Here is a 27,772-nt window from a genome sequence, read left to right on the forward strand (position 1 = left end):
TACTGGAAGGCTGCTTTGTATGCAGAGTCCTCTCCCAACACTAAGTGTTCTACACCCATTTTACAACTGAGGGACAGAGCCTTCAACTACCATTGCTGACAGCCTTCTTCAACATACCTGCTGTCTCAGCATTTCCCTCCCTAACAGAAAACAAACATGTTTGGGTTTTTTTAATAGCAGGGACTGTTCAATGTAGAAGTTGGGTACCTGGGTCCGTTCAGTGTATATCAGATATGCTCACACACCAGAGACCACAGGTACCTCAGTACAAGTACCTACAAAACAAGAAACCGCTTAACTGAGAAGTACCTGTGACATCTGGCTTAAGCTGCCAGTTCCTGAAAACAAAAGCCAGGATGAAGAGGGTATAGGATGTGATGGGGTGTGGGGAAGAGAGGGTGACACTGGGGAGAAAAGGACTGATGGAAATGTATCAGGCAGAAGCGACGCACCAGGAAAGAATGATGAGGTGCAAGGCAGATGGGGCCATTCTCCTTCAACACTAATCCTACCACTGTCCTCGGTGTGCTGCCAGTAACAAGTGGTGCCCCTGTTCATGGGAGATGTGGTATAGAGCAGAGAAATGAAGTTGCACAGAGCTGCTCTGAGGGGTCTTAGCTCCCTGCAGCCCCAGACTACTCCTTGAAGGGTACGTACAGCAAGGCAATACATCTAGGAGAAGCATGAGGGGAAAAATTTGAATTTCCTCCCAGATGTGACTTACACAGATTCCTCTGATTATTCTAGTTCAAACAGCAAAGCAGTTCTCTCCTGCTGCAGTTGTCTTTTTCCCTTTCTGTGGCCTCGCTTGACACATACTTTCTGATGTCTGCACCCAAGGTGACAGACCTCTCATGGACAGCATCTCCTTCACTGTCCAGCTACAACTCACTCCTGGACTGTACTTCAAGTAGAAAACAGCACACCATGTTATCTTGACAACAAAAATAATGCAGAAAGGGGCTTAACAGGGCAGTCTTGATTCTGGTCTGTCCTACAAATATGTACAATTTGATATTTTCATGAATTTTACTAACAAAATGGACAGCAGAGAGCAGAAGCAGTAAAGGTACTTCACATGGGATCCTGCTTTCTGCGAGCATTATTCAGACTTCTTTGATGATAACACAGATTTTTGAGCTGAAAAAGGAATGGACACAGAGGACAGATCACGTGGACAGAGCCTCAGAGAAGTTCATTTTCATACAGGGTTTGCCTGCCAACAGGAAAGAGTGGGGAGAGGCAGGAAAGGTGCTTCTCCTGATCAGCACTGACTGCTGGGTCTTTCTGCTGTCCCATACACCTGAGCCTTTTTCTAGTGTGTGGATGTAATGTTTCTCTCCATGTGTCAGCACTGATGGGTCAGAAGGGCAGTACACTCATGCACACAACCCAGGTCACAGCATGTCTCTTCAGAACAGGGCAGAAGTTGCTGTGCATCAGCCTACAGCATACAAACAGCAGTGCTCTTTTGTCAGCAACTCATAAGCCAGATAAACCTGGTCAGGCATTTGTAGACATAGGAACAGGTCAATCATTAATATTACCTTAATAGTCCCATTTGCTATTACTAAATGTCAACCCCCAATTCCAGCTGAGGGAGACTGGAAGGCACAATCTATCAGTCAGTAAAGCTTGCTCACTGGCACAAACAACCCGTGCTTCTCTCTACCCTGCAACAACAGGCTTGAACTTGCAGTTGAAATGGTTTCTTCTCCTTCCTTCCCCTCTCTCTCCCCCCAGCCCACTCCATTTTCTAACCTCACCCCCACCCCCCGCATGGAAAATTTCAGCTAAAATTGCTCAGGAGAGAATTCTTGCATGCAGGCTAACCCTCCCTATCCACTCTTCCAAACATGTCCAAAGCATTTGAAATAAAGTCCTTCTCACAGTAAGTGACCCCAGCCTCTGAGTGAGAGGGTGTTGTGCTCTTAGCAGGTTGTGGTGAGGAACGGCACAAGGGTTTCAAAGGGCTAAGCAAGAGGTGAGATGGTGGACGACAGTGCCTTGGAACCATTTCTGGAATCTATCAGCCTGTCAGCTTGGCACTCCTGAGGCTGAGCAGTGGGAGTATGGTGGGTGTGGGAGGGTGATCAAATCTCAGGGCTGGGAGAAAGACATCCAGGCACTATCAATGTCCAACCAACCTGAAGTTACAGGTCTTGTTAGGAATGGAAGAGGCTTTTGCTTTGCACTCTCGGCTTTTTCCTTTGGTGAGTTTTTGAGCAGGAGATAACAGATAGTTTGCATGTCTCTGCATTGGGGGAAGAAGATACTGCTGTCAGCAGCATAATCAGTCATATAAAACCATAACCAAACACTACATCCCGTGGCTGATAGACCCCTGTGGGTCTTAACATCCTCCCTTTATTCTCTTCGAGTCCTTTTTCTACTCCAGTAAGCCATCACCCTTGGACACGGCTGCTCCCAGAAGGCTTCTCCCTCTTACTGCCACCAGCACCCCCAACCACTGAAGCTGCCGCTCTGTCGCTGCCCCGAGGAAAGACTTAACGGAGACTCTTAGGATAACGCGGAGCTATCAGCGGGCACTAGTGATGCTGTTGCTGATGTTTTAACAACACACAGGGAAAGAGAGGAGCTTCCTCCCCCGAGCGCCTTAGCAGTCCCGTTTCGGAGCACCGGGCTTTCCCTCTCTGCCAAACCCGGCTCCCCGGGCACCGGCAGCCAGCTCTGGGCAGGGCCCACCACCCGCGGGGAAGGGCTGTCGCTCGGCCGCGCCCGCACCTCTGCCACACCGCGGGCCGGGCCGGGCCGCGCCGGGCGGCAGGCGGTGGCTCGGACAGGGCCGCCCCAAGCAGGCCGGCGAGCGCGGCGGGGCGGGGCGGGGCGGGGCAGTGCCGTGCCGAGCCGTGCCGAGCAGTGCCGCGCCGCGATGGAGGGTGCCGAGGCGGCGAGCTTGATCGGGGAGCTCGGCCTGGGGCGGCTGGCCCAGTTCAAGACCTACCGGCGGCGGTGGTTCCTGCTGACCGCAGTGTGCCTGCTGAACTGCTCCAACGCCATGGTGAGTGCGGCGCAGGGGCGGCACCGGCCCGGCCGAGACCCGCCGGCCGCCCGGCTTCCTCCGCCGCTTCTGGGCACCCTCCCCGGCGCGGGGAGCCGCTCCCCCTCCGCGGCTGGCGGAGACTCCGCAGCCGGGGCGGGGGGGGGCAGGGTGTGGTGCGGCCCACGGCCGCGCCGGGCAGCAGCGACGCTACTCCGGAGGGGCTAGGGCGGCCCCGCGCCGGGGAGGAAAGGGGCGGCTGCCGGCATCCCCGGCGTGCCCGAGCAGCAGTGAGCACGGGAGGAGGGGCGGAGCGGGCAGGGCAGACAGCCCGCTCTCCTGCCTGCCTGTGCCGGAGCTCTGGAGAGCAACTCTGGGGGCTGCTGCTGCCAAGGGAGGATGGGGTGACAGGGCTCACCTGAGCCCAAATCACCTCCTGTCTCTTCCTAGAAGCAGCCAGGCAATCCTCAGGGCTCTGCCCCGGTCCCCTGTCTCAGATCCACCCCCTCATCCATGGAGCACTGCGACTCAGCTGTACTTGCACAGCGCGGAGAAGCCTCAGGCTGGCCGTGCCTTGGGGACCGAATAAGTGGCTTTTCCTTTTGAACGTTTCTCTGGGTACGACTTCGGCCTGCACACCTCCCTTTCTGACCGGTGGGATCCGGGGCGGGGTGGGTGGGGGAGGAAGGTGTGTGTGATCTGGACGAGCACAGCAGGAAGAACCGCAGCGTTAAGCCAGACGGGGATGGAGTAAAATGTGTTCTAGAGCACAGCTGAAATTGCTGCTGAGTCCAGTTTGTAGGCCATGGGGAGGAATACAAAGTATTCAGCGTCTGTGAGGGTCACACGTTTCAAACCTAAGAAAAGGAGAACAGTGTTGAAACTCCTTGGGTAGCAAAGCAGGAGTTAGCTCTGCCGTATTGCTGGCCTATGACAGCAGATTTGTCTGGTCAGAAAAAGGAGCAAGCAGGTTTCCTTTTGGGATCTGTTGCACTTACAGAACAGCACAGGAGTGATTCTGCACTAAACGTACTGGTATGTGAACTTCTTATTGCCTACAGGTACTTTATTCTGAAAGACCTGAAAAAAAAGGGATGCCCGATCACACCCCACCTGTTGAACGGATTAAAACTAAGTTCAGTAATTATCACACAGAATCACACAGAATCACAGAATGTTAGGGATTGGAAGGGACCTCAAAAGATCATCAAGACAAAAAGTTTCCTCTTGCAAAGTCCTGGTATGTGAGATTGAAGCCCAAGTCTTTGCTCACCAAGTCGCTGAGGACATTATTGGTAATTACCAGACTGACATAGAATTATTCATGTGCTTGATGATTACCATGCTGTGAATGCAGGCTGTCTGGCAGCCAAGATCAGGCACTGAAACCTGCAAACATTTAAATGCTGGGAAGGAAGAGTAGGTATTCCATGATGCAAGAGTGCTGGAGTAGAGAAATGGGAAAACATAGTGAAAATTTGGCTGTGTATGGAAAAAAAAAAAAAAGAATGTGCCTTCTCAAGGGAAAATCAATTTACACTCTTAAGAGTGTGAACACACTGATTACATTCTTAAAGAGGACTGTAAAAAAAGTGTCCTGTGGAAAAGCAATGTGAAGGCCCGCTGCTTGCCTGCAGTTAAATTGGCACAGCACAAGAACATTATGTAGCAGGAAAAAACCCACCCTGCTAGAAGTGGACAGTGACAGTGTGGGTGAAGGAAGCTGTACAAAAACCTTTCCAGGATGTCTTGTCAGACTTTGACTTTGCTGAAACCCTAACAGTGAAACTGGAGGGTAACTTGAAAAGGTCCTTTCAATGCATCTAAAACTTTGTAGCCTTGAAAGACTGTACTGTTGTCTGTCTGCTTGGTCTCTTGACAACTTCCTGATTGTCCACAGTATTATTTTCCCACAGTACGAACTCAAATCAGAACTTCACCACTTCAAAACTGCGTGCTTAGTATATATCCTAGGTGGAAATACTGTTTCTAAGCCACGGCAAAGGTCTGGAATGGCAAGTATGCTGACATACAAAGTTGTAATCAAAGATTTCCTGATGCTAAATGTTCCTGATAAAAATCACATTAAAGTGGAGGGAGTGGTTGAAAGGCCATGAAATCAGTGGTTGGTTGCTGTTTAAAAGTTCCAGATGGAAAGATTAACTTACCAGTTCTGTGGTGTGAAAATTGCCTTGCAAGTTGTGTCCTCAATTCCTGTGCAGATGCTGCATGCAGCAGTTTGTTCTATGTCGTCCTGTGTCAGGCTATCTGCAAAATGCATACAATGAGAACACATGGCTTTTGCATAGCCTGACTTGGAAAGAACAGATCATTTCATGTGCTGGACCAGGCTTCCAGGACGATGCCTTGTATTCCCACTCTTAACGATGCACACGTGCAGCTTTCTCTTTGTGGCCTTCAGTGTCAGTAACAGTGGCAGACAGGAGAGACTGACAGTGTCAGGAAGACAAAGTAGGAGCAACTTAACTGGAGGAAAGCACACTCAGTCATGCAGCAAGGGCAGGCTAAGAAAGAAGTATTTCTTAGTTCAGTCTGTTTTAGGATTGTGATTGAGCAAAGCCAGGCCAGACCATGTGGTGATGAAAGGGGCACTCCTCCCTGCTTTCTCCTGCTGCACATCATCGTGTGAAATCCCTTCTTTAATGCAGTGGGGTAAGTGTGATATAAGGGAGGCTTTTACACCAATGATAAATAGCCCCTTAGTTGAATCTCTACTACTGACCTGAGTTTAAAAGCCCCCATCTCTCCCTGCTGTATAAAGTGGCTACTATCTTCCAGGGATTGGTTCTCATTTCCTAAATATGGCTATTCTGGAAATTCCTAGCTGACAATGTAGTGGGAGAAATCCTTGCATTATCTTAAGAAGGCCATAAGTAGGCATCAGTATAATTCACTTGCCGCCTGAAGTCCTGGGAAGAGAGGCTGTTCTGACCACAGCTAAGTTTAGATGATTGCTCCCCAGCTGTCTCTTGCAGCACTCCTGGTGCTGGTGAGGGGTGACATAACTATGCCTGTGGTTGCTCCTCAGATTTGTTTTGTCAAACTGATGCTGTGGTTTTGAGTGTGGGGTTTTTTTTAATCTGAAGACTTAATGTTTAAGGGTATTCATGGTGTGCTGACAGCTGCTGTAGCAGTAAACTGCTGAGACAAATACCTCCTTTCATTCCTCCTTCCTGTGAAGCTGAACAGGTGGGAACTTTGTGTTTCACAGGAGGAACTTTTTCTTGCCTGAGCACTGGGAACAGAGAAATGCACAGAAGAATGAAACCAACTGTGTTTCCTGCCCTGTTCCATGCGATTCAGCTTCAGCGACCTGGGGAGGAGGAGGGGAGCAGAGGGCTGGAGCTGGCTCTCACTTGGCCGGGTGGTTCCTGACTCACCAGCCTGGAGGACTTCCACCACCGCTTAGTGTACTTGGGAGAGGAAGGAGAGCTGCACAAGTGGAGACTGGCATGCTCCCGGGCAGGGTGCACACGCTTCTCGCCCACGCCTGTCTGCTCCAGCAGTGCCTCTATAGTTATGCATGCACACACAGCTGCTGCTGCCTGGCTGTTGTGTCCTGCTAGTCCTCCTGAGAGCTGTAGAGGCTAGAAGTGACATCTAGGCAGGGATCTGACTTTTCTGAAGATCACACCTGACTTCCTAGGCTGCTGTGTCAGCATGAGTGCCTTCAGGGGGAAATCTAGAGGGTTTGGGCTGATTCTGGGAGGAAGAGGGTTGCATCCATGTCTGAGAATCAGTTAAGGGTTTACAAGGGTATCAGAAAGAGCAACAAAGAAGTTTAGAAATAGGGGCAGGATGAGAACAGCTGTAACCTGTTCTTGGTTACAGGAGTGCCCAAGCAGGCCTGCAGTTAATGGGGAGGGGAGCAGGCAGTCTCTGGGAGGTGCGGGTAAGAGAAAACAAAATGTCAGCTGGAAGAAAGTTAAAGCAAAGGGGGGGAGAGCTGAAAGTGGAGCCAGTACCCCTCCAACATCAGTACCAGTCAGATGGTTTGAGTTTAAGTAGACTTGCTTTCCCTGGCGGTGCCACATACTCCATTGTTAAAGGAGATGTGGATGGGGCTCTCCTCTAATTGAGGATATAAGTAGACTCTGGATGGAAAACATTTCTGTCCTATTCTTCTAGTGATGGGGCATGGCTATGCAATCAGTCAGCTGTGTACTGAAAGCAGTGGGAGCTGCAGCTGTACCCCAGTGGAAGCCAGAACAGGCTCACGGGTCTTCAGGAGGCCTTCTGTCTTCTTCATCAACTGCTGTGCCCGCTGTGTAGAGCACAAGTTTTTATAGTGAGGAGCGTGTGCTGAGGTCTGACTTCCTCCCCAGACTAGCATGCACTGGAGCTTTTGCTGCCTCTAAACTCAGAAATCACAGTGAGATTAACATGCTTCTAAGGCTTGAGCTCAGGAGAGGAGTGTGGGAACTACAATTCCTGCATTTGGAGAAGTGGTGTATGTTATTACAGCGGCTGTTTCAACATCCTGCTAGATGCATATCTGAAGGGAGGGAAAGGTCCATCCCAAGTGCTGAAGGATCAAATTCTATGGTCTACAACATGAGGGACCATGGCCAATGATATTGGATTTTTACTACAGCAGGAGCTGTCATTTGAGAACAAATAATGCAAAATCTGTGAGGTAATGCTGGGAAGTGAGGTTTGACAAGTACAAGGGGGCTGGGCTCACAAACCCATTGTGGTTGTTTAGTGTTCAAAGGCAAGAGTCACTGTACTTCAGTGGCTCTGCCTGGGCTTCTGTGTAAATGACTAGACCTAACTATGCCATGGTGCAGAGAGTGGTCTCCTGCTGACCTCCAATGACATCCACTCCAACTTGTTAAACTGCCCAGCTGTGTTCTGCTGTGGGGACTGCACGAGGTAGTTGTTGAGCAGTCAGGGTGTGGGACTCTGAGCTGGGTGCATTTGAAGCCTCAGAGACAAGGCATTCCTGATCTGTGGGGTGCCAAGCTGGGAATTTTGTCGACGTTTGCTAAAAGGTTTTGGTTAATTGCAGCCCTAACAGAGCTCAGAGGGGCGTAAGCCATAGTGGATGAATGGAAATTGCTTGTCACCATTGCAGGTCAGGGAGAGACATTGACAAGGGGCTGGACTCTCTTCGTTCTGCTGTTGTGACATCTGTTGAGCTAAATTCAGAGGAGAACATGCGGAAGTGGACGTAGCAGTGCAGTGCATAACAGAGACTCCCCTTGAAGTCTTATGCACCTCACACTGAGGCTCTAGGTCTGTGTGGCTACAGAGGCAATCTCACTGAGTGCAGCTTGACCAGACTGTAAGGGCATATTACCATAAAGCAAGGCTTGTGCAGGGACTGAACAAGTGTGTAGACAACCCTGCAAAGACAGAGGTGTCTGTTGCTCCTTTCTGTTTCTCCTGTCCCAGGAGCAACCAGCTTTTGGGGGCTGGCATCCTGTAACCCCACACGTTATCTCTCCTCCTGTATCTGTCACCGTGATCTACAGTGGCGCGCTTTGATACTGTTTTTGATGTGCCAAAGCTGAGTTAAGACAATGGCCCTTGGGGAGTGGAGGAGAGAGGAACCTCTCTCAGTCGCTATTCTGTGTCTTTAGAGGTTACAGGTCTTAGACCTCACCAGGAAAGAACTGCATTATCCTTGCGTGTTCTGCCTGAGGGGATGTGTATCGGGGCAGTCCCTGCGTAAATACCAACCTTGGCAGTGCAGAGTTTCAGAAACAACATGTAGGATAAGGGTTCTAGCTCCCAGCAGAAGGGCTTGCTAACTACTGTGGATGAAGTCATCCTAGCTGGGAAAACCAAAAGCAGAAGGTGGCATACTCGCTTGCTTAGCATCACAATTTCCCTCTGTTGGCAAACCCCACAGTGCCATCTTGTTGGTGCAGGGGCATTTGGCAGCCACTTTGACCACAACTACACCTTGGCCTCCATTGCCCAGTTCTTAATTTCTCTGTTAGAGCAACACACGGTAAACAACCCCTCCCTGAATGGAGGCAGAAACATACTTTTTCTCTCCAGCCCCATAAAGAAATCCACTTCCTGTTTTGAAGAACAAACTCAGACTTGGACAGGCTGCAACTTCCCACCTCTGTGCTCTCACATACATACACTAGAACTGGAGCTCTTGCTCAGGATAGAAATACAGGGCAGCCCCCAAATGCTTGGTTTGGGCCAAGGAATGAGTAAATGGCAAGGAATGGCTTTACTAGGTCTAATGGAAGCATGCCGAAGTGCTTGATTCCAGCTTGCCTAGATGTGTACAGCCACTGAACACAAAATGATCTGGCTTGTGGCGTCATTCTCCTAATGATATCATGCACGGGTGAGTGTCTTGTGTGGAGGAACAGTAGGGGCGAAAATGTACCTGAAGCTGGTATACAAAATGTATAATCTCTTTAATTACACTGTTTCCTGGTGCAGTGTTTCATCACCACCACTCCCATCTGGAAGGCAGTGAGGAACTGAGAGTTGCTGTTGCTGGAAATAGACAGCTGAGTTTTGTTTAGCAGCAGTTTAGCATCCCATAATCAAACCAATGCTCATGCCTTAGTGGTGCTTGTAACATTTAAACAGTTACATTAGCATTAAGCATTTAAATTCCTATCCCAGTCTGATGGAGATCAGTTCTGGAAAAACAAAGTTGGGTGAAATTTCTTCAGAGACAAGACAGCAACATCATTCCACTATAATATACTATTTCAAGGAATTTTTAAAAAGTCTGTGGCAAGTCTCCTAGTGACCTGGAATAGCCTCCTTGTTGTCTAACAAGAATATAATTTCCTTCAGCACCCAGCATCTTCACCCACCTGACAGTAGAAGCTGAGTAAACACCAAATCAACCCCCTGCCAGACCTTTGACTGCTCCCACATGGGTGTGTCTGAGCCCAGCATGGCGATATGAACTTCATGTTGAATGCAAAAGATTTGGCATGTCAGCTCCTTTCAGAGAAGAGAAAAGGGACGATGCTAGGAGTCCTTTCTAGGACACTGATAATACATTCAAAACTTCTCTGTTACTGCCATTTACTCATTGCATCCCTGATAGGAGAAAAGCTTAGCTGAACAACAATTTGCATGGGGCTGTCTTATACAGTGACACTAAGAAAGAAGAAAAGCCCAGCTCCGCTTCTGCTTCCATTTAATGTCATAGTTTTTATGGTCTCTAGCATCTAAGAAGTAAATAGGAACAGTGGAAATAACAAGTAGCAGAGTGTAGGGACACAACTTCCTCTGAGGTTACCCAAGTCCTTTTTCAGTTAACACCACAGTTGGTGCTGTCTGCAGGATGCAGGCTGTGAAGAGGAAGCTTGTGATGGCAGAGAGGGGTACCTGGAAAGAGACAGTGGCTGGAGTTCTATTGTAGGAAGCTATATGTGAAGTTTTTTTTTCAAATTTCTGCAAACTTTGTAATCTTGAGTATTCAGCAGCTGCAAGATCATCTTCTAAGAGTGGGCAGGCTTATATCCACATTATTGAAACCTGTTCTCAGGTTAGGCCTGTCTTTTTAAAAAGCACCAGAGAGGGCATCTTTGCAAAGAATCCACAGAAACGTCCTTAAATTTGGGGTAGTACCCTCATTTCCTTCTTGTGGGCATGATCTCAGGAGCTGATTTGAGGGTCAAAGCAGGCCTTGTCATTCCTAGAAGAAACCAGAAGCAGACAGCAACCTTATGAAACCAGTGCCTAAAACAAGGTTTAGGAAAATGTTTTTGGATATGGAACTGGAACGACAAGATGGATAGTTTATTAAAGTACCTCTTGTGTTTCCTTGTTATGTGTTCTGATATATTGAATAATGCAAATTTCTAAGCCCTTTTCTAACTGTTGAGTGTGTGTAGGACAGTATGGAATAATGGCTCTCTTGGCTGACATATTGCAAAGTTGTTCTTACAAAGCCACATCCAGGGGTTACCAATGCAGCCATAAATACCAGGGCTGAGTTCAAGAGGCTCTTAGTTGCAGAGAGGAGATGGCAGCTTCTGTTTTGTTTGTACTAACATAGAAGGATTGCTTGTGGTTTACATCAGGTAAGTAAGTGCATCAGGGGCAAACATGTTCAACCTGGGGACAGAAAAATGTACTGACCTCTACTTCTGCCAGCTCCCAGCAGCAGGACTAGGGGATTGGGGCTGAGGTAGTGAAATGGATGGAGTGCTCTGGGCCAAGATAATGATGATACCAGTGGTAAAATAGTCCTGTCATGAGTGGCTGCAGACACTGGGAGTTTGAATTTTTATTACCAGACTTAACATCCTAACTTCAAGGAGAGACTAAGATAGTAAGCCCCTTCACAACTCAGTTAGACAGTTTGAGGGGTGCTGAATTTCTGTTCTGGTGGAGGTGTTCATGCTTACCCATCTTTGCTCTCTACTTTGCAGCTATGGCTGACGTTTGCTCCTGTGGCTGATAAGACAGCTGCCTACTTCCACGTTTCCCTGGAGATGGTCAACTGGCTCTCAATAGTGTACCTCCTCATCGCAATCCCATTTGGTCTGGTGGCAACATGGGTTCTTGACAGCGTGGGGCTCAGATGTGCTGTGAGTTGAACTGTTCTGTTTCCCTGAGGGCGTTTCACCTAGAGATAGCAGTAGCTGCACAAAGCACTAACATGCATACTGTGAATGGGAGTCTTGCCAAATGCTGCAGAACATGAGCATGTTGAAAGCTCTGTCCTAGTTTGGTAATAGCTGTCACATCACCTCTGAGATGGGGAGCAGTGGGAAAAATCAGAATAATGTTGCATGCCTCTTGCTTTTTCCTGCTTCAGTTTTTGTTGTCTTAGCCAACTGACAGGGACAGATGCTGTGCACTGACTCTGTAATTGGGTAGGATCTGCTATGGAAAAGTGCTACACAGCTATTTTGTTTGCAGGCTTAGTTTAAGGAGCATCAGGGCAAGGTGCAAGCGAGGGACCCCTGTCAGCTCAGAGCTTGGTGTATGCTAAGCCAGCCTGGGATCTCTCCACAGTCTTCCCAGAAGCAAGTGTTGTGAAATGTGGCACTGAAACGCTAGCATGATAGTAGTATAAAAGAGCACTTGCAGGATCTGTATGCTGGATGACTCATTGCCATGATCTTTGTATTGTCACAGCAAAATATGGGTGATGGCACAAACTTGCAAACAGAGTGCAATTAGTGAACTTAGGATTTCTCATCAATTTCATCACAGTGTCTGCTGTCTTGCATAAGCTACATTGTGGTGTAGTTCTCATGTGGGGCCAGGACAGCCACCTTGCTCCCTAAGGAGACAGGTAACTCACTGTTGGATCAGGAGCATCTTTCAGTGGCCCAAAGGGGTGGGGGTGGTCTGCAAGCAACTGTCCATGCAGTGATTACTAACACCCAGTGTCTCCTGTAGTACACTTGAGACCCTGCTCACACTACTCTGTTGCATTAAGTTCTGCCCTTCTGCCTTCAGCACAAAACCCTTGGCTGTTTCTGCTTGCTGCAGGTGATCCTGAGCGCATGGCTGAACATGACAGGTAGCATCATCCGGATGTTCAGTGTCCTGAAGTTCCTGAGCTTGGGTTCCCAGAGTTACTGGTACCTGTTTATTGGGCAATGCCTCTGTGCGCTGGCACAGCCCCTTATCATCTTTTCACCAACAAAACTGGCAGCACTGTGGTTCCCAGACCACCAGAGAGCGACAGCAAATATGATCGCATCTATGTGTAAGTGATAGCTGCAAAGCAATGTTGCTGCCTCCCAGAACTTGCTAGCATTTGTTTACCTTTCAGAGGCAGCAGGCAGAGGAAACCCTCTGTACCACAGCCGTTTGGCCCTGCAGATACAGCTCTGCCCAAGGGTCTTATAGCCATGTGCAATAAACCAGTGCCTTCAAGGCCCTGCAAGACAGGCAGGCATTTCCATGCTGGGGAGCAATAAGTGGGCCTTAGCCACATCCAGGTGCAAAGTTCAAAGTAAGCCACTCAGACTTCCAGCCTTCTTCCTTTTTGCCGTGATGAGGTGATCATCTTTGTCTAAATATCACAGAGATTGGGGACAGCCCTCAGTGTTACTAAATCTGAAGTCTGTAGTGGCCTTAATTCTGCAGCTTGTTAGGAAGGTGTCCAAATCGCATGTGGTGCCAGTAGTCACAGTTGCCAAATTCTGTAACGGGACAGAAGTGAGGCTGCTGCGGCAATTTTGTCCACCAGTTCATCCAGTAGCAAGGCTGAGCATGTATTCCCATTTGGTATGTATGCACACACAGATAAAATACACTCAGCTGGCCACACAAACAGGTTGGGGATGCTAAATGCAGCAGGACTACCCACCCAGAAACCACATCTGCCTTGCCAAGCGCCTGGAAGCTGGGAAACTGGAGGGGAGGCATCAGGTATGCTTGCTCTAATCTCATTCCTCTCTTGGCTCATTTGGGCCCTGCTAGAGACAGGATACTGCACTTCACAGACCTGTTGCCTCCCTCCATGTGACATTTTCCCCGTCAGCCAGAAGAAATCTCTTCCTCCTTTCTCTAAGGACTTGAGAAGTGCCCCAGAAATGGGGCTAGCTCACTGGCTCCAGCTGGGAAATCTCACAGTACCTTCATGTGTGGGGGAGCCCCACCTGCCCTTCCCTCAAAACAGCCAACAGCCTCCTTCCCTCCCCACTGCCTTGCAGTTGTGGGAAAGGGCTAGGCAGGGGGAAAAGGGCACTGTTGTTTAGCAAGAGTGGATTTATGGTGTCAGAACAAATAAATTCTTTTTGCACTGCCTTCCCTAAATAGGGTGGACCTGATGGCTCACCTTGTTTCCTAGGGCTGAGGTAGACCTTCACCTTCCCTGCTAGAGAAGGAGCTCTGTTGTCAGTGTGGTACAATACAAGTACTACCAGGGACCACTGAGCGCTCAGTCCTTCACTGCCCTGAAGGACCCCAGCCTGCAGACAACTTGCTCATTTGAAGTGAGACAGCAGCCAGAGCAGCCAAAGATCATTTCTTTCACATAATGTCCTCAGTCCTTACAGGACCAAATGGATCTAACTATGGAAAAGAGTAAAACTGAAGAGCAAGGAACAGTGGAAACCCAAGACCTGAAGCTGTTCAGTCTGTGGCTTGTTGAGATATCAGAGTGAGGACTGAATGGGCTGTGATTATTACCTGCTGCAACATCTGCATATTGCTGTATAGAGGGCTTCCATTAATAATGTCTGGTTACACCCATTACTGTCTGCTGGACAAAATCAGGATTTCATTTCAAGAAAGTTTAAATACTGCCTAGAAGGAGCATCTGCCACAGCCCCAGTCATTTAGTCCAGTGGTTAATTACCTCACTGGCAAATGTCTACATGTTACTTCTCATCTCGATGCTCCTTATCCCCCCAGTCTTGTTGCACCTGTTTGCCAGGTAGTTATGGACAGTCACCTCTTCTCTCCTTTGTCTCAGAAGACTGGACGGCTCCAACTGAGTCACTTTACATTTCCCTTTGCCTCTTCCCTCATGTCTCCATGTCTGCCTGTTGCTCACATGAGCTTTTTCTCTCAGCGTGCTCCAATTTATCAATACCCATTTCCTGTGTTAATGCCAGAGCAGCACTCAGCATTGTTGTACTGTCTGTATCAGTGCTGCACACAGAAACTGGCCCTACATCCTCCTGTCAGTATCCCCACAGCTGCTGTTAGTGCCTCTGAGTAGGCTTCCCTGTGCTTGTGTGTGGACAAAAACAGACCCTGCACGCTGGATCCTGCTGAGCAGCTGAAATCACTATGACTCAGCTGTGCTCCTGAGTATTTATCATACCTTGGTTCTCCCCATCACTTGTAGAGACTTACTCACAGAGAAGCAGTGCAGGGCAAAGAACTGATCATCTGTGAAGACCATGAGAAATTCTCCTGTGTCAGGAGAAAAGACTTGTCTTGAGTCCACTGAAGTGGCTTCTGCTTCATCCGTGGGATTCTTAATTTACTGTGGTCTGTCAGCATGTAATTTTCTGCACCCTGCAGAGTTTTAGTGCATCAGCATCGCTGTCCACAAACACGGAGCCCCATTGCAGAGTACTGCAATCTAATCCACTGGGATCCCTGGACCATTACGTACAGTTGATTAACTCCAGTGATCTCCTTTCCATTCTTGGTCTAGGCTCATATAATTTCTCTTCCCAGGAAGAGAATGTGGGTGAAACCCTGTAATTACTCATATAGTCTCAGTTAGTCTTTTCAAATTTAGCCCAATGCTCACATTTCCACCCCTCACCCATACTTTCTGGAATGGCTTCAGCATGCCAGTAGTTCATGGGAAACACCTGACCGTAGTTTTCAGGCAGTCCTCTAGAGTGCCCACATGATTTTACCCCAACGGAGAAGCTTTAATCCATCTCCTTGGAAACTGTTGTTTAATTGTGTCCATGTACTTAGAAGCAGGTAACGTTTCACCAGGATCACAAGCTAGTGCTTTCCCAAGTACAGAGCAGAAGTGTTACGGTTGTTGTGTGCTATAGCGCTATTAATGATGCCTCAGCAGAATCATAGAACAGACAAGGTTAGAAGGCACCTCTTGGGATTGTCTCATCCAACCCGTCGGTAAGGCAGGGTTGGCTAGAGCAGGTTGCTCCGGTTTGTGTCTAGTCAGGTTTTGACTGTCTCCAAGGATGGAGATGTCACAGCTTATCTGAGCAACTTGTTTCAGTGTTCAACCACTGCCACAGTAAATAAGTTTATATTCAGACAGAGTTTCCTGTGTTACAGTTTGTGCCCATTGCCTCTTATCCTGCCACTGAGCACCACTGAGAAAAGTCTGGTTCCCTCTTCTTTACAACCTCTGATCAAGGTGCTTTTCTCCAGGCTGAACAGTCTCAGCTCTCCCAGCGTCTTTACATATGAGAGATGCTCTTGTCCCTTAATCATGTCTTTGGCCCTTGACTGGACTTGCTCCATTAACTGTGTATCTTTCTTCTACTGAGGAGTCCAGCACTGGACTCGGCGCTCCAGATATTTCTCACCAGGGATGAGCAGACAGGAAAGATCACCGCCTTCCATCTGCTGGTAATGCTCTTCTGATGCAGCCCAGGATGCTGTTGGACACCTTTCTGCAAGGGTGCATTGCTGGCTCATGGTCAACTTGCAGTCCACGAGGACCCCATGCCCCTCTCTGCAGAACTGCTTTCCAGCGGCTTTTTGGCCCTTTGCTGGACCAGTAAGTCTGTGTCTCCCTCATACTGGGGAGCCCAGAACTGGACGTAATACTCCAGATGTGGCCTCACTAGTGCCGAGTAGAGGGGAAGGATCAGCTTCTGCTGACAACACGCTGCCTAATGCAGCCCGGCATGCTAGTGGCCTTCTTTATCATGAGGTTTTGTTGCTGGCTCATGGTCAAGTTGGTGTCCACCAGGACCCCTACCCCCCACACCAGGTCCTTCTCTGCAGAGCTGCTTTCCAGTTGGTCAGTCCCAGTGTGTACTGGTGGATGGGGTTATTCCTACCCAGGTGCAGGACTTTACATTTCCTCTTGTTGAAGTTCACAAGGTTTCCCTCTGCCCATTTCTGCAGCCTGTTGAGGTTCCTCTGAATAGCATAGCCATCTCTTCTATCAGCCACTCCTCCCAGCGTCACATCATCTGCAAACTGGATGTGGGTGCACTCTGCCCTATCATCCAGGTGTTTTTTTCAGGTTAAACTGTATTGGCCCCAGTATCAACCTCTGAGATGCACCACTAGTGACAGGCCTCCAGCTGGACTTTATGCCAGTGATGATAATCCTCTGGGCCCAGCTGTTTGGTTGACTTTCAATTCATCTCACTGTCCACTTATCTAGCCAGTACTTTGTCAGCTTGTCTGCGAAGATGTTATGGGAGACAGTGACAACAGCCTTAGTAAAGTTGAGATAAAAAACATCCACTGCTCTCCCCTCATCCACTCAGCCAGTCATCTCACTGTACAAAGCTATTAGATTGGTTAAGTATTTCTCCTTTGCTGACTACTCCCATTCACTTTGTTGTTCTTCAGGTGCATGGAAACGGTGGCCAGGATTAGTTGTTCCATGACCTTCCCAGGGATAAAGGTGACACTGAAAGGCCTGGAGTTCCCTGGATTCTCCTTCTTGCCGTTCTTGAAGATGGGAGTGACATTCACTCTCTTCCAGTCCTCAGGAGCCTCTTGGAATTGCCATGAGCTTTTAGAGATAACCAAGAATGGCCTTGCAATGAAAAAAGCCTGCTCCCTCAGCACTCATTGGTGCATTCCATCAGTCCCATGAACTTGTGTATGTCTGATCTCTTTAATGTTCCCTAATGTAGTCCTCCTTCACTGAGGATAAATATTCCTTGCTCCAGACTTTGCCTCTGGTCTCAGGGGTGAAGGCCAGTCTTACCAGTGAAGACTGAGGTGAAGAAGGCATTGAATACTTTGGCCTTTTCCATGTCCTTTGTCACCAAGTCTCCTGCCCCATCCAGCAGCAGCCCGCATTTTCCCTAACCTTCCTTTTGCTGCTAATATCCTTGTAGAAGCCATTCTTATTGTCCTTCACATCTCTCACCAGACTCAATTCCAGGTTAGCTTTCCCTTTCCTAACTCCATCCCTGCACAACAGTAGAAAATCAACTTTACTTGTTTGACTGTTTGCAGAACATTGCCTTAAAGTTAAAAAATTGTCTCCTGCAATTTTGGACATTCCCAAGCTGAGTCGCAGGACTGCTGCTTCACACACTGCTCAGCTCCAACCCCATAACAATGCAATCCCCTACTTCAGTACAGACAAGTGTCCAAGATTCTCTTCTGCCATGTGATTTTTGTAGTTTGTATCAGAGATCAACTTGTATGCCAGCTTGGGCTTTACTGAGAAAATGTTTTGGCTTGAAAGGTGTCAGGAATGACCTAGTGTCACTTTAGAGAGCTGTCATAGGTCTTTCTTGCTTTTCATGCCCTTTTGGCAAAGAAGACCAGTGGCATCCTGATGACCCTTGGGAAGAGCATGGCCGGCAGCTTTGAGGTCCCCTGTCCACATTTGAAGAGCTGTGTCCAGTTCTAGGCTCCTCAGTACAAGAAGGACATGGACATACTACTGTAAGTCCAGTTAAGAGTCACTAAGACAATTAAGGGAATGGCGCATCTGTCTTGCCAGCCGAGACTGAGAGAGCTGGGACTGCTCACCCTCAAGAAGACTCAGGGATCTTATCCCTATGTATACCTGCCTAATGGCACAGGGGGAGTAAAGAAGGGAAAACACCTCTATTTGTTACTTCTGCTATGTAACATCAGGACAGATAACATGGATTTGCCATCTTCATTTTGTCCCTTCAGCTTAGCATTTGCTGAGGCAGCCTAGCGAGGGTGAGGACACCGTAATTCATAGATTCATGAATTACATGGTCAAAAGACCAGTTTACAGGAGTTAGGGGTTGTAGGGAAATGGGTTTATAGAATGGACTTCATGGGGATGAGAGAACAGATGTGGCAACAGAAAGACCACACAACCAACTTCTCCAAATGTTCCTCTCCTGGTTTTTCCCTATATATGCCTTGTTCTGTCCTTACTCATTGCTCTGCTGCACACTGCAGCTCTGGTGCTGACTGGCAGTAGGGGTGGACACATGATTCTGACTGCTTGCATGAAAAAACTATCTCTCTGTTTTATTTCCTTCCAGCCAATCCCTTGGGTATTCTTATAGCAAACGTGCTGTCACCTGCACTAGTTCCTGAAGAAAGGCACATCCCATTGATGGTAAATGAAAACTGCTTTAATCAGCCAACTGGGCTGATCGTGATCCAGATGATTTATTTGCTTATTTGGAGGCAGTGGAGCTGGAAAGACTGGTAACATGTATTTACTTTGTGTTGTGTAGCTAGGTGTTTATGCTGTCCCAGCAGTAACAGCCTGTGCTCTAGCAACTGTGGGGATTCATGAGAAGGTTCCTCCAACACCTCCTTCAGCCAGTGCCACTAACTCCACCTCCCAGCCATTCTTCATGGGCCTCAAAATGGTAAGTGCTGTAACACAGGCAGAAACCAGTGCTGGAGTGAGGGATGCAGCCCTGCCAGACAGGGATATGCTGGGGAATCTGCTGACAAAGCAGACTCTGACCTCCAGTACACCAAACCTGCCATAGAAAGCCCCCTGAAGGTGACCAGGATCCCTTCCTTCCTCAGGCAGCGGAAGCTCCTCACAGCAAAGCTGCGAGAGACTCTATCTGACTGTTTAACTGTGGGCTGGCTGCCATTCAGCTAGCTCAGACAGGCATACCTGGGCTCACCTAAGAGGACCACAGAATCTGAGCCTTCTGAGCAGATGTGGTAACAGGTGGGACAGCACATGGCGAAGTGAAGGAAGAATTTGGGCACTGAAGAGATCCTTCCTCCTTACATGGTCCCCATTTTAACTTGTCCTCTGGCTGAGCTGACAGGAGAGAGCCAAACTTCTCTGATGATCCCAGGGTTGCCCTGTCAACATTTCCAACTGAGGGGTCAGAGCCACTGATCCTCAAGTCTACTGTCACAGCTGGGCCTTTTTTCCCCCTCCACTTGTTTAAATGATACATTAACTTCTTTCTCTAGCTCCTGAGAAACAAGCCGTACATCATCCTGGCAGTATGCTTTGGAGGAGGAATTGGGATGTTCACCTGCTTTTCAGCTCTGCTAGAACAGATCCTTTGTGAAAAAGGGTATTCAAACGTGAGTCTTCCTCCTTTCCTCCCCATTGTCCTCATCATCTATGATACAATGAAAATTATTTTCCCTGATAAGGGGCTCAGAGCAAAATGAAGACAGTTGAATATGCTGCACTGTGTCATATCTTATTTGCTCACATTATCTAATATAGATTAAGCAGTACATCAATCCAGAGCACAGTCAATCTCTCAGTATAATGGATGGTCTGCATTTTCATTACTGCCCATGGCCAGGCTCCCATTTGTAAATGAAAAACCTTTACTCCTCAAACACATGTTAGGAGAAAAGAGTGTTGCGTTTTTTCTAAGCCACTCCAGAGCACTGATGTCTATGCAGCTTTCTGACACCTTCCCCAGAGTAGGATGGGGCCCAGACAGGCCCTAGAGTGAAGCTGAAGGCAGGCTGATGCAAGTGTCTTTTCCCCTTTGCACAGTCTTACATGGACCCAGAGCAGCAGAGGAAGTCACAGGTATTGTGACAGCTGTTTCCCCATCCTTCCCATGACACTGGCCAGGTGCTGCTTTTACAGTTGAGCACAATGTGTGTACAGCTGGTTCCTCCTGCTGTCTCCTTGCAACAGCATGGGGCTGCCCCAGTTCCTGCAGTTCCCCTCAGACAGGCAGCACTTCAGTCCTGCTGCTTGTATCCCCATGGATGTCCTCTTAAAACACCTCTCCAGCTGTTACGTATGCACATTTATATGTCTGATCTCTGTCCACTCCCTCTCAACTCCCAGGTCTGACATCTGGCTCAGTGCTCCATAGCCAGGTCACATTTGCACACTCCATTGGCTTGTAACTGGAAACCTTTTAAACTTTGCAGCCTTGCTTTCTGTGCATCATGATGCTTTTTTCTGTCTGTGACTGGCTTGTCCTGTCCCTTTAGCCCACAGAAGCTATTCTAGATACCCTTTCCTTCCAGTCTGCCCCTGAGGCTCCCAAAAATGTTTACCCAAATTTATTAAAGCTTCTGTGCTTTCAGGATTGGTGTTTGCATTTGAATTCTTAGGGAGCTGAAGATGCAGAACAAGCAAAGATAGTCACTGCAGGCAACAGAACATGTACCCTATCCTAACTACTGCTCACTGCCTCTCTAATTAGACCTCCTTGGTACAGCTGGGTGATGCTGTGTCTCATCTAACATGCTTTCGGGCTGCCAGCCATGTGGAGGGCATTACACCAGTGCAGGTCCCTGGTTCCTAGTAAGAAAAGGGCCAGAAGCATGATTATAAACAGATCCCAAGGCAGCTGGACCTGTTATCACCAGTGTGGACAAGGCACCTGATTGCCCCTGGAGGAGCCAAGAACAGTCTCGTGCCCAGGCTGGAGCATTTAATGCCAGAGAACTCTGCTGCTCTGCACCCAGCCTCCCTTGCCAGGTACGCAGAGACTTGTCATCCACTGAGACCTTGGGAGTGCCGTTACCCTGCTGTCCCGACGTACTTGTAGCAGCACCTGGGCCCCGTTATTTGCTACTCAGAGCCCTGTGGAGGCCTCAGCTATTGCAACAGGCAGGGATGCTTTTCCTACCTCAGTAAGTGACGCATTGGCAGCAGGCAGATGGGTCAGTGACATTAAAACCTCTTTCCTAACTGCTCTATTTGCTCAGTTACTTGTTCTTCTGCCCTCCAGGAATTTGCTGGCCTGAATGGTGCCCTTTTCACTGTGTGTGGTTTGTTGGGTGCTTTCCTGCTAGGCCTGTATGTCGACCAGACAAGGAAGTTCATAGAGTCCACCAAGATTTGTTTCTGTCTGAGTGCACTTGCCAGCATCATGTTCGCAGTGGTGAGTTCTCCCTTGCATTGCACTGTACCTGTGGGCTTAGTTCTGTTGCCATCTGATAAATCATCAACTCAAACCAAGGTCATTTGATGTCATAGTATTTATTAAGACATGTGTTATGCTTTGGGATTGTCTCTCTGGGCTGGGAATGTTTTAAACAAAAACCCTTTACTGAGGATTTCACAGTCACTGTGGAGCCTGAGACAGACAGCTTCAGGATATAAATAAACTGGCATAATTTTGCTGCCTTACATTGGATCACGATGTTTGTTTACTAGCCCTGAGACCATTCTTTCCAAAAAGAAATGGAATTGCTAAATATCCATCTTACAAAAATGAACAACAATGGCATAGTTTTCCCAACACCTGCCTTTAACAGTGATCACTGCCAGGAGTGTAGGATTAGCAGAAAGGACCTAGTTATGTGCCTAATTCTGCAGTAGTTCCTCGAGGAGGACAAGCCAAGGAAGATGCAGAAAAGGGGGACACTTGAATCCATCCAGGAGAGAAATGGAGAACCTGGAGACTTTACACCCATGGGGCTGGAGTGCAAGTACTGCACTCAAGCATAGTCATTGTCCATGGGAGCCATCACCCAGCAGGAACGTGAGGATGAGGCACAGGACTCCTAGCACTGCAGAGGACCCAGGCTGGTGCAGGTCTCTGCTTTCCCAACAGGCTTGTGCTGTGCGTTTCTCCTGTGTGTTGAAAAATCCAGACTTTCAATACAGCATGATCACACTTCCCCCTGGGCCAAGATCCCAGTAATGTTAGCTCCACTTTGAAGAGACAGACAAATGCAATGCCTTCTCCTAGTGTAGGACCTTGCATTTCCCCCTTTAATACTCTGGCATTTGTTAGGGGGATGCTCTGAATACAAGTCAGCGTGCCTGGGCTCAGGTAAAGCACAGATTAGGCAAATGGCTGTGTCAGAAGAAATAAGCAAACCTTTCCCTCCTCCCCTTCCCTCCATCCCCTTCATCCCATACAGACGAACTACTAGTTCAAAGTAGTAAAACAAAAAATACCCATTCAAATCTGCTTGATGCCCTGATGCTTAGAACTCGGATTCCAGACACAAAGAGTTTTCCTTGACTTTACTAGTTTAGCTGGGCCAGGCCTGCTGCAGCCATGCCAGGACAGACACCTCGTGTTCCTCTGTGGGATTTTATTACATGGTTAAGGAAGGAGGTACCAGCACTGTCGCTGCAGGATTTATGCCCTTGACTTTACTAGCACTGGTTGGACAAGGCCACGCTCTTTCCTCCAGAGTTAGGGACAGGCTGTTCTAGGCACTAAACTGATATGATAAGGAATAGTTTTCCTTATCAATGACCTGTAGCAACCCAGAGTTACCCTTACCTAACCCAATGCAAACGCCATTTCTGAATGTTAGCTTGCATTGGGAGGAAGGTGTGTGTTTCACTTAGTGCTGGAGATACACTGATCACAATCCTGGTAAGTTACTGACCAGGAAGTCAAGTCCCAGTAATACAACCACACTAATGCGTTCCAGGTAATTCTGCTGATCCTCTCTCCCCTTGCTTAAATGCAACATATAAATCTCCGTTGTGTAGCCGTTTGCTGACTCTAGAGGGTTGTAGGTAAAAGAGAGATTTCAGGAACAGGTAGGGAAGGTACTGGTGAGAACAGTGAGCCCTTGGGACTTCCTGCATGTTATAGCTTCAGAGACTTTCTGCATAGCAGTGCTGACACTGAGACTTTGATGTTGTTTTTCTGCCTGCAGACTTCTCGGTTCAGACATCAGGCCATCATGCTGGCCATCAGCAGCTCTGTCTTTGGTTTCTTTGGTTTTGCTATGTACCCCATTGCCATGGAGCTGGCTGTGGAGTGCTCCTACCCCGTGGGAGAGGGCACATCTACAGGCCTGATTTTTGTTGCAAGGTAAGCAGGCAGGTTAAATCAAATTGGCAACTGAGCTTGGGTTCAAACACACACACGCAGACACACACAGAGGGGTGTGGGTGCTGATAGAGAAGAGCACGGACATCAGTGCTAGCCATCCTGCTGAACTTCTTTCTGGTGTTGGTGCACATGACCATGGCAAGGGGGGAGCTGGCTGGCTGAGCCATAGAGCTGAAGAGCTAAAGGTTTTGAAACAAGGAGGAGTATGTGAAATTGGTGCAAGAAAAGCAAGAATGAAGATGAAGGTCTCCCTTGCTTGGCACAAAGCGGGATTTAACGATGCCCAGCATCACCTACCTTTGAAGCAGATGGGAGCTGTATGCCTGAGAGGGGCACCCCTTCCCACAGCAGTACAGGGACTTGCCAGGTCTCAGTGCTCTACTGAGGGAGATGGGGCTCATCACTCACAGGTCAGCTGGTCACAATAGATGAGGCAGTAACAGTCCTTCCCGTGATCAATTTACATGCCTAGGTCTGGCACTGGACTGCAGCAGGAATGATGACTTGGAGCCCTAAGCACTGATATACGTGGCCTGGTGCCATGCGTGTGTCATATGGAGCTGCAGCGGCAAGAAACATCAGTCAGAGGGGCATTAGACACCGCCTTTGGAGGCTGGTGTGTCCCACTGGTTGTGGACTTTGTTGCTGCTGACAGTGAGCTATGAATGATGAGCAGGCTCAAGTCACAGCCTGACTTTTTCCCATCCTCAACCCTGCAGTGAGAGGTATTCCAAGTCTCTGCCCAGTAACTAAGCCTCAGCTCCTTGAGGAACAGCTGTAGTTCAACACCTGCCCACCTCCAGAGGGAGTATATAGTGGTTCTGCCGTGCTGCCCTGTGTCTGAGGGTGTGCTGAAAGGCTGACCTGGACACCCTGTGAGCCAGGGCCAGTTAACGAAGCGCCTGGGCCAGAGGAAGCTGTCAGTAGCTTTCTCTGCTAGAAGGACCCTGCTCCAGAAAGGGGCCTCACTTTCTTCCCGCTGGGGAATCCGGGCTTGTCTGCAGCACTTGTGAACAGGGCAGGCACCATGACTGCATGTTGGCTTCTCCCCACAGCCAGATTGAAGGTGTGATTTTAATGACTTTGCTACAAGCCCTCACCGTGCGTGTTTCTGAGGATCCATCCTCCACCTGTGCCCTTGACCAGGATGGAGCCCTGGACTGGACAAGTAAGTATGTCCTTGGGAAATGATACTGGACACGTGGTTGCATACCACATACCCCACACTCTCCTCAGGTCTCACTGTGAGGGAGCCTGCAAGACTGATTCCTATTGTAGCATGTCTCCTAGCTACCTTTCGCAGCCTGATGGTGCACTCCTTGCTGCTCCTGCTAAACCAGGCATGCAAGATTGAAATGGAAAGACCTCTAAGGTGCCATGAATGCTGCTGCTGACTCTGGGTTAAAATTTCTCTTACGTCCACCCTGCAGAGACCTGAGCTTTACCAAGCTAGAAAGCAGCTGTTTTGGGGGGAAGACACTGTCCATGTAGCACAGCCTGTGCTGCTTTTCAGTGTGGGAGGCCAAGACTACAAATGCATTGACTGAAAGGTACTTCCTTTGCTTCTGCACACACAGCTGCCTGGGTTTGTAACATGCCAGTACAGCTTTGTTGTGACTTATTCCACATTTCCCTTCCTTTCCTAGCTGGTCAGGAGAAAATACAGCAACTGAGATGAACAGGAGCACAGATGTGTTTTCACTGCAGGCTAAACCCTGGTCTTGATCTCTCAGCTGGTTCATATTTATGTAATACTGACACCGAGTCCTGGGGACACACCGTAACACAAAGGCTGGCAAACACCTTTTAAATATATCCTGCTTGGCTGAGCAGAAAACTCCCCAGAACAAGCTCCACTAGGTGGCAGGGAACAAGGCTTCACAATAACTGCCACCAAAAAGCAATTTGACTGCTTCACGTCTGAAAGCCTGCAACTCTCCATCTTATCAGATCAGAGCTGGATCTCATGATTAGGTACCCATTCCCACTCATTTTGTGGTCTGATACATGCAGGGACATCTATCTTTGGAGAAAGGCATGGAGGTGTTTATTCGAGGCACTGCTGGAATGAGAATGTAACTTCTTCCAGGCCTTGTTGCATAACCTTTTAGATTTACTTTTTTTTTCCTCCAGAAAAGGTTCTTTCACCACAATTTTTTATTTGATTAAAGTTTATCCTTACTGAACCTTTCCTACACTTTGCTCTCAGATGATACAAGAAGCACTACCTGCGTGCTTCACTTATGAAGCTCAAGTGTTTTGATTCAGACTTTCTTGTAACTTTCTTCACCACTCCCCAACAATCAGACATGTACACATGCACAGAAACACACAATCCCACAAACTCGCTGTGTGCACCAGTGTAAGACCTCCAACCTATGGGGTCATGCAAGACAAGAGTCCTGGAAGCCTTCCACATTTCACCCAAATGCTCTTCCTGTGCCAGTGTTATGTGAGACAAGGTTTGTCTGTTACCAAACGTGGCATTGCCCCACTGTGAGCTGCGTACTGTCCTCAGGGGTAGCCCTTGGGAGAAGATCACCCAGGCTGTGCAGTTGCTGGGGAGCTGACTAGCTCTAGACTTCTGCACCCATGGGGAGTTGTGAATTCACTGTCTAAAAGTGTATCTTCCTTGCAGCTTCTGTACTGGTGCTGGCTGGCCTCTGCAGTGCTATGACTTGTTTCTACATCATCTTCTTCCACACTGATTACAAGCGGCTCCATGCTGAAGCGAACAGTGGTGATTTGGTCAAGGCAGAAGATACAGCAACAGCAGATGTTCCTGAAGCCTAACCAGGCCAAAAAGGGATGCCAAGGGCCCAGTAAGGGAAGGACTCAGGCCTGTGGGCAGGGACCATGACGGCAAATGCTTAGCTGGCACACTGGGATATCCAAGTCCTGTTGCACAACAAGCAAGGGCTAGAGCAGAGTCACTGGGGTGCTGTGCTTCCCTCAGTCTTGTATTTATTTGTGAGCCCCGGCTGTAAGAAAGGCTGTACCGCCAGAAAAGTCAAAGTGGGACTGGACAGCTATGCAGGTAATGGATTTTTAGCTGACTTGATTCAAGCTAAAGAAATGTTGCGGAGGAGAGGAGCATCATACTTCAGCCATTTTTTCATTTTCATGTACTTGGATCAGGGGTGAAGCTTTCAGAGGAGTGGAAGCCATGCCTATCACAAACCTAGTGGAAAACTTCTGTTTAAGGACTGTGGTTCTTCTACAGTGTAACAGCTCTTCCACTCTAAGGTTGGAGTTAATTGTGCCTTTTAGCTAAAGGGTGGTAGGAGCTAGAGCATCCTTCCATTGCAGCAGGGAAGTGTAGGCATGTGATCTGTAATACAAGTCTGTTACAATGAACCCCTTTGTCCTCTCCTTCAAACAGGAAAAGAAAGGCCCTGCCTGTAAAAGAAAATAAGCAGCAGAAGTTAAATATGGCAGCACTCCTCACCCTTCTGGTCCCCTGCCAGATGCTGAGACATGCAGCATATGCTTGTTTTATTTGGGCTTCTGTTGTTTCTCCACCTCTCCTGCAATTCCAGTGGTTTAAGTTTTCCACAAGATGAACCTGCTGGTGTAAGATTAGGGTAGGCTAGTGTACCCTCCCCAGGCCAAGTCATGCTCTCCTGTAGGGGAACACTGAGAGGGCAGCTCACTTTTTGGGGAATGACACAGCAGTGCCTTATGTAGTGGAAGCTGGCATGAGAACCGTCAGAGGTGACCACTTAGAGAATGCAGGAACCTGTCACAAGTTTCTGCAAATGATAGGGGCTTTTGGGGGAAGACCAAGTAAGAAACAACATCAACAAGCACCTTTGAGTTTTCTCTGCAACTGGCATCTGGTTTTCAGTGTTAGAAGAGGTGGGTAGTGACACAAAAGATCCCATCTGGAGTTCAGTTACCCTAACAATTGCAATGGGTACAACTGGATTTTTCATTTTACAGTACTTCCACATCAGTCCAGTGTCCTGCTTTGGTGTTCAGCTCTAAATGTACAAACTGAGAACCTTTTACCCTGTAACATTTCAGTAGTAAAAAAATGAGATAGATGGGACTTGGTGATGCTTCATACCATGCATGTTGCAAAGGGATCTGAGTACTTGCTGATTAAGAGAACTTGATGCAAATTGAACCTGTGACTGGCTTTGTCCAGTCCAGCTAGAGGATGACCCCAAGGCAAAGGATGCACTTTCCCTGAGGAACACTGTACAGAGGAGCTCTCTCAGTTCCTGAATTCTCTTCCCCATTAGCAACTGGAAATCTCTCCCTTTGTAAAACATCTAGCTGCATCCTTCTAGGGAACCTGCTGGTTCCTACAGCTCCGGCCTTGCTCTCACCACTAAGCACTGATGTTTGTCAAAAGGAGTAAGAAGGAAGTCTGAAAGTGAGGTGAAACAAGATCAGTTTGGACCTGTCAGAGGAATGAGATTAGCTGTCTTTTGCAAAACTAACTAGT

The 27,772-nt window shown here is 48.3% G+C and overlaps 1 protein-coding gene across 1 annotated transcript; it reads left to right on the forward strand.

Annotated features, from left to right (window-relative positions):
- Nucleotides 1–2,893: 2,893 nt before the first annotated feature.
- Nucleotides 2,894–26,247, forward strand: SLC49A3 (solute carrier family 49 member 3). Its single transcript, XM_068423565.1, has 10 exons — nt 2,894–3,022; nt 11,392–11,550; nt 12,464–12,683; nt 18,592–18,668; nt 18,790–18,927; nt 19,499–19,615; nt 21,244–21,396; nt 23,141–23,298; nt 24,375–24,487; nt 25,958–26,247. The coding sequence occupies exons 1-10, from the start codon at nt 2,894–2,896 to the stop codon at nt 26,110–26,112; spliced, it is 1,419 nt and encodes a 472-aa protein (XP_068279666.1). The 3' UTR covers nt 26,113–26,247.
- The last annotated feature ends 1,525 nt before the right edge of the window (nt 26,248–27,772 follow it).

The sequence above is a fragment of the Nyctibius grandis genome, chromosome Z (assembly GCF_013368605.1).
Source record: "Nyctibius grandis isolate bNycGra1 chromosome Z, bNycGra1.pri, whole genome shotgun sequence".
Classification (NCBI taxonomy): Eukaryota; Metazoa; Chordata; class Aves; order Nyctibiiformes; family Nyctibiidae; genus Nyctibius; species Nyctibius grandis.

What these genes read in the sequence shown, in the direction of transcription:
- SLC49A3 (XM_068423565.1), top strand. Translation starts at nt 2,894, where the DNA reads ATGGAGGGTGCCGAGGCGGCGAGCTTGATCGGGGAGCTCGGCCTGGGG. An exon ending in GTGAAAAAGGGTATTCAAAC is followed by an intron (nt 19,616 to 21,243) that starts GTGAGTCTTCCT and finishes TCTGCCCTCCAG; the next exon opens with GAATTTGCTGGCCTGAATGG. An exon ending in CCAGCATCATGTTCGCAGTG is followed by an intron (nt 21,397 to 23,140) that starts GTGAGTTCTCCC and finishes TTCTGCCTGCAG; the next exon opens with ACTTCTCGGTTCAGACATCA.